At 42.0% G+C, this 7,186-nt stretch overlaps 1 protein-coding gene across 1 annotated transcript; it reads left to right on the forward strand.

Moving 5' to 3' along the window:
• Positions 1-303: 303 nt before the first annotated feature.
• Positions 304-2,271, forward strand: LOC104773141. Its single transcript, XM_010497706.1, has 2 exons — positions 304-460; positions 1,085-2,271. Exons 1-2 carry the CDS (start codon positions 304-306, stop codon positions 2,269-2,271), a joined length of 1,344 nt encoding a protein of 447 aa, XP_010496008.1.
• Positions 2,272-7,186: the final 4,915 nt, after the last annotated feature.

Raw genomic sequence — 7,186 nt, forward strand, 5'->3', positions numbered from 1 at the left:
GCTCAAACGTGAAGGTTCTAAGCTGGAACTGTCAGGGCATTGGTGTCGTATCAAGTTCTTCTGAATGGTCAGCCTCATGGCTTCATTAGACCACAGCGGGGATTACGTCAGGGGGATCCTCTTTCGCCATATTTATTTATACTTTGCACAGAGGTCTTGATTGAAAATATTAAAAAGGCTGAACGGGAGATGAAACTAACGGGTATCACCATCGCCCGTGATAGTCCCACGGTTTCGCATTTATTGTTCGCGGATGATAGTCTGTTTTTTTGTAAGGCAACAACAAATGAATGTAGGACGGTGATGGACATAATTGGTAGTTATGGTAGAGCTTCCGGACAGGAGGTTAATCTGGATAAATCCTCTATCATGTTTGGCAAGAAGGTTCCTGCTGATGTACGATCCCAGTTGAAATCCGTTATTGGTATTTCCAAGGAAGGCTGCATGGGTTCCTATCTGGGTATTCCCGAAAACCTGTAAGGTTCAAAAGCCAAGGTTTTTAGTTATGTTAAGGATCGTTTAGATGATCGCGTAAACGGTTGGTCGGCCAAGTGTTTATCAAAGGGTGGTAAGGAAATTATGATTAAATCGGTGGCTTTGGCTCTTCCCACTCATGTTATGTCATGTTACAAAATACCACAAGATTTGACGTCTAAATTAACAAGTGCTATAGCTACCTTTTGGTGGAAGTCTAATGATAAGGCTCGAGGTATGCACTGGGTTGCTTGGGATAGATTGTGTAAAGATAAATGTGAAGGAGGATTAGGTTTCCGAGCTTTGGAACAATTCAATCAAGCCATGCTGGCCAAACAGTTTTGGCGCTTAATTCATAACCCGACGTCCTTAATGGTTCGAGTGATGAAAGGACGATATTTCAGGAACAAACATCCGCTTATGGCAAAGAAACCAAATAACCCTTCATTTGCATGGAGAAGTATTTATTCTACTAAGGGGTTGGTGGTACAGGGAGCGAGATGGGCGGTCTGGCGTGATCCATGGTTACCCGACATTCGTCCAAGACCAGCGAATGGTCGGGGGAGATTGTGGCTGCTGAGTTTGATGGTTAATCATTTAATTAATCCAGATACGAAGGACTGGCATTTGCCTACTCTAGAGGAGTTCTTTGATCCAGAGGATATCTCTCTTATCCGGAGTATGCCGGTCTGTAAAACTTCTCAGCCGGATAGACTATTATGGCATTTTACTAAATCAGGGAAGTATTCGGTCAAATCAGGTTATCGGTTGGCCCGAGAATTACTTGCAGATGTTGAGTATGGGCCGACTTGTGTGGCCTTGCGGGCACAGTCTTGGAAGTTGGATGTTCCCTCGAGGATTCAACATTTTTTCTGGCAGATTGGGTCAGTTACTCTTCCTGTGTTAGAACAACTTGCGTTTTGGGGTGTCCGGTGTGATGCTTTGTGTAAGGGGTGTGATGCTTTGTGTAAGAGGTGTGATGCTGCGGTCGAGACTATAAATCATGCGCTGTTTGGATGTCCTCGGTCAAGACGTACTTGGGAGATGTCTCCAGTGGCTCTAGATCAGGGAGGTTTTCCATATGACTCGATCTATGCGCATTTAGATTTCATATTCTGGCGGGCTTCTTCACAATCTGAGGTTCCAGATCTAGCCATTCGTCTTCCCTGGATTATATGGTCGATTTGGAAAGATAGGAACAAAAAAGTTTTCCAAGGTATCGAGTTAGAGCCAACGGAAATATTGAATCAAGCGGCGAATGATAAATTATTGTGGGAGGAGGCCAAATCTTACTCGGCGCATTATCTGGAGTCGCCGCCTTCAATGGAGGAGAGAGGTCCCTTTCCCCGTTGTCTGGTTGATGGCTCTTGGAAATTTACGGTTCCTTTTCAGGGTCTGGGCTTGTGGTGCTGTAGTGGAGAAGATATAACGCTTCTTTTGGGAGCACGGAGTCAACGAAGAAGCCTTACTCCCTTACATGCGGAATTACAAGCACTGATCTGGGCTATGGCTTCCTTACTTGAGGCGGGAGTTGGTTGCCAGACTTTCGAGACGGACTGTGCAGAGTTGGTTGCGATGGTGCAGACGCCGGACGATTGGCCCGCTTTCTCGAATTTGCTGGAGGACTTTGCTTTGCTCCGTACTTCTTACCCTTCCTTCACCCTAGTCAGGATACCACGAGAGGTCAATGTAAGGGCGGATTGTCTTGCTCGATCTTCAAGATCTCTAATCTCTGAATCATCTTTTGTAAACTCTTTTCCTCCTGTTTGGTCAACCAATCTTGGAGTTTTATTTTAATTTATTAATTTTTGGCTGAAAAAAAAAAAAGAAGTCAACAATATCAAAAATTGACTATATAAAAAAAACAATCAAACAAAATATAAGTCGATAGAAAATAAAATAAGTCGACGAAAGTTAAATTTTAGTCAATAGTTCGAAATATCAACCTTATTAATATATCTAGGTAGAATTTAATAAGTCTACTATGAATAAACAAATCTACAGAATACAAATATAAATCACTGAATAAAAAATAAGTCAACAGTTAAAAAAATCGACTATGTTATAAATCCATTAGGCATAACATAACTCAATTGTTGTAAAATATGTCGATGTGTAGATAATTAAGTCAACATAAGTAAAAAATAAATTGATAGTTCAAAAGATCGACCTTAGAATTGAAAGTTCAAAAGATCGACCTTAGAATTGATAGTTCAAAAGATCAACTGGTGACAGCTTGTCATGTGGGAAGGTTGTTAAAGAGTGGGGACCAGCCTTCGAGGAATGTCTGGCGCACCAATAACCTACTGGTAGATTTGGATGTCCACAGTGGGGTCCACGGGACGGGTTGTCACATAGGTTGCCTAATCAATTCTTTTCAACCTCTCCACAAGCTGGGGTGTCACAATTCACTCCCACTAACAGATCCCAACGTCCTCGTTGTGCACCAAGACTGTCAATTCGAGGGTGTGAGTCCACTCGACTCTACACTCATCTGGGTTCAGCTCTGATACAACTTGTAACGCCCCGAGCGCTACATCTTAGTGGGCTCCATGTCCAATACCAGTCAATTGACCCACCTTTTTTAATGGGCGTCAGGTCCTCTCACAAGGCCCGTGAGCCCACCCAAATTCGACGACCGGTTTGCTACGTCCGGGAAGTTTTAAAGACTTGTTACCATACCTACAAATCACTACTTGATCTTTCCTTGTGTTTTGTCCTCAATTGCACAGTTCCGACAGTCACTTCCCAGAAGGTCACCCATCTTGTGGCTACTCCAACTCAAACACGCTTAACTCTGGAGTTCTCTTAGGACCCCTGACCGAAAATATAAGTGCACTTTGGTGACATAGGGGGCCAAATAAATTATTTTAAACCTCTCCGCAAGCTGGGATGTCACAAGTCCATGGGCCACCTCTTTGTCGACCCCATGTCTACTCTTGGTTTGTGGGCCTACCCATATCCGACGGATCGTTTGTTATGCTCGGAAGGCTTTAAAGACTTGTTTACTATCCATAAAAATCACCACATTATCTTTATATGTCTTTTGTCTTCACTCACATAGTTCCAATAACCACTTCCTAGAAATTCATCCATCCTGAAACTACTCCAGTATAAACACGCTTATCTCTGTATTTGATAACTCTCTAATTTACATGTTTTAGCATCCTTTTTTGTCCATATTTTGCATTGTTCATACCCTTAACTTAACATTTTTAGGTCATTAACAGTAGGAATTCACTTTTAGGCCATTTAGGGTGTTGCATTTTTGCATTTGCATATTTTGGATGAAAACAGGTGCTTAAGAGCCGGGAAAAACAAGGACAAACCCGAGCATGTACCCGAAGGAGCCATCGAGCTGTAAGAACAAGTCTGAACCCCAACACGATCGAGGAGGATCCAAGAGCATGAAGAACAACCCGAAGATCTACCCGAGGACAAACTCGACCTCATCCTCGTGTACCCCATCGTGTAGACCCTCGGGCAGGACTGAGAAGCTAGGTCAAAGGGGTTTCCATATATAAACCCCTCCTGCTCTTCCTCAAAACAAGTCGTAGACCCAAAAAGCAGAGAGATGGAGCTTATGTGAGAGAATTGAGCGACTAAAAACATTTTCCACCTTTTTTAGGATTTGTCTCATAACTTTTTATCATTTCTTTAGATTTCTATCTTGTATTCTTACTTCTCTACTCTACCGTTTATTACAATGCAATTTTGATTCGTTTTTGCTTTTGTTTTTCTTGCAATGAGATCTGAGTGTGTAGTAAAGTTTCTAGGGATGGGATAGATCATTTTGTGTCATTGATCGGTTAAGATGTCTTAGTTTGATCGTATATGTTTAATAGATTCCCTTCTAGGTTGGTGTTCTTAATGCTGTCAACAAACTGAGAGGGGGAGATTAGATCTAAGGTGTTTTACCACCAAGAGGTGTAGATGAAATGCTTGAATCAACCAATGCTAGACGTTTACTGACAATAATGAATCGGTTCTTATTGCCTGCTTGGTCATGTTTCTCCAACGAGAGTTTGGTAGGGGAGTGATCAAGGTTGTTTGTTTCTATCACGAGAGTGTTTGAACAAGATATTAGAGATTCATTGTCTAGGGAATATTTGCTTGAGGCATGTAAGACATCTGTACTGGTTAAGAACACTTAGGATTCGATTACCCCATCCTTAGAAGCTTTCGTATTTTAATTACTTGCATTTTTATTAATCACTCGATCCATTACCCAAACAGGTACACGATCACCTGCTTCGAGTAATTCCTCGAGTTGTTCATACTTCATTTGCTCACTCGATCACCCCACCCGATCCTGTACTCGAATGCTTGCATAGAGTGCTTAGATCGTGTGGTTCTTTGTTTACACTCTTTTCTTCTATTATTTTAGGATTGTTAGATCAAAACCAACTTTTGTTTGGCTTGACTTGCATTGTTCTGATTGCATCCTTCCTGCTAGCATAAACAACCATTTGGATTGATAACCATTTGTACTACAACTGCATAGGGAATTGATACCCTGGGTGAAAATCCTGCTATCAATTTGGCGTTGTTGCCATTTGGTTGAATTTTATTTTGCTACGTTTAGGATTTCAGTACTTGCTAGATCAAGTTCTTTTTGTTTATATTGGTTTGGAATCTGACTTGTTTGCTTTCGCTCTTGTTTGTTTTGAATCTCAGGTACAACCCGAGCACCCACCCGACCCGTCACTCGATCACCTGGATCGAGTTGACCCTCGTGTACACACTCGGTCAATTACCTGTGCATGCAAACACAATCCAGAGGTAGACAGAACCTGCGTCCTTTCATCGACAACATCGACAGACCAAGGCTACTCAGACGACAACAAGTTCAACCGCAACTAGCAATAATTGAGGAGATAATGAATAATCAGAACAGTCCACCAGCTCCTCAGGCAAGGACAACCATAAGAGCAGGAGATGCTCCATCTACTCACACTCAAAGGAATGGTATTGTGCCACCTGCTGTACAGAACAACAATTTTGAGATCAAGAGTAGTCTCATCCAGATGATACTGAGTAATAAGTTTCATGGATTGCCAATGGAAGACCCATTGGATCATCTGGATGAATTTGATAGGTTTTGTAGCCTCACCAAGATAAATGGAGTTAGTGAAGATGGATTCAAACTCAGGCTTTTCCCATTCTCTTTGGGAGACAAAGCACACATATGAGAGAAATCACCACCCAAGGAGTCCATCATCACTTCCGTGCAAGAAGGCATTCCTGGCTAAATTCTTCTCCAACTCCAGAACCGCAAGGCTGCGAAACGACATTTCCAGCTTTGTTCAGAAGAATAATGAAACGTTCAGTGAAGCTTGGGAACATTTCAAGGGATACACTACCCGATGTCCTCATCATGGCTTCAGCAATGCTTCATTGCTGAGTACACTTTACAGAGGAGTGGTCCCCAAGATACGGATGTTGCTGGACACCGCAAGCATTGGTAACTTCCTCAACAAGGATGTTGATGAAGGTTGGGACCTAGTGGAGAACTTGACTCAATCTGATGGCAATTACAATGAGGAATACGATCGTACTGTGCGATCTACAGGAGAGGAAGATGCCAAGTACAAGAGGGACATGAAAGCCCTCAATGACAAGCTCGATAAGCTCTTCAACCAGCAGCAGCATGTTCATGCAATATCCGAGGAAGAGCAGTTTCTACAACAAGATGGGGAGACTGTACAGATAGAGGATGTTAACTACATCAACAACCAGGGGGGTTACAACAAATGGTACAACAACTACAAGCCGAATCCGAATCTGTCTTATCGGAACCCGAATGTTGCCAACCCTTAGGACCAAACTTACCCATCTGCAGTTCCAGGGAACCAGGTACAACAGAAGCCTTTTGTCCAGTACAATCAAGGATACGCACCTAAGCAGCAGTACTCTGGCAACTACAACCAACCACCTGGATTCCAACAACACCAAGGCCCGCAGAATAATTCACAAGAAGCTGACCTACGCGGCCTCATTCAGCAGATGATTTAGAATCAAGCATTAGCTGCTATGGACATGAAACAAGTTCCTTTCTTGTGTGTGTGTAGAATGGAATGTGAATGAATGATGTGATGATGATGATGAACAATGGTGAAGGCAGGGTGTTTCAATTCCCCTTATGGAATTGTAGTATAAGAGGTATCAATCCTAAATGAGTGAATGCAAGCAATCAAGGTGTGCAATACTTGTCTAAGTTAAGCCAATTATAGAGGGTGTTTGTCACTAATAACCTATTGCAGAATGTAAAAGCTGAATGGACAAGATACTAAATGTAATGGAATAGAATGATTATGACAATAATGAAACTAGAACAGAGATCAAACTATAGTAATGCAGATAATGAACTAATGCAAGGAAAGTAATGAACATGAAACTAAATGAATGCAATAGAAATGCAACTAGAATGAAATAAGAAACGAGACAGGAAAGACACAAATCATAAACAAGAGTACTGGGAATGAAATCGAGCAAGCACTCGATCGAGTGTAGATCGAGTGAAGGGTCGAGCTGGACAAAAACGTAAAACAGAGCAATGCAAACAAAACAGAGCAAGACAAAAGTAAATCAAACAACGATCAAACAACAGGATTTAGACTAGGAAATCAATAGACAAGGAAGGTCCTAGGGATGGATTCATGGGCTGAACTTAGATTGTGGTTATCTAACTTGATCAACAAACCTCAATCAA

This window comes from Camelina sativa, unplaced genomic scaffold, assembly GCF_000633955.1.
Source record: "Camelina sativa cultivar DH55 unplaced genomic scaffold, Cs unpScaffold00462, whole genome shotgun sequence".
Classification (NCBI taxonomy): Eukaryota; Viridiplantae; Streptophyta; class Magnoliopsida; order Brassicales; family Brassicaceae; genus Camelina; species Camelina sativa.

What these genes read in the sequence shown, in the direction of transcription:
- LOC104773141 (XM_010497706.1), top strand. Translation starts at nt 304, where the DNA reads ATGGACATAATTGGTAGTTATGGTAGAGCTTCCGGACAGGAGGTTAAT. An exon ending in CTGCATGGGTTCCTATCTGG is followed by an intron (nt 461 to 1,084) that starts GTATTCCCGAAA and finishes TAATTAATCCAG; the next exon opens with ATACGAAGGACTGGCATTTG.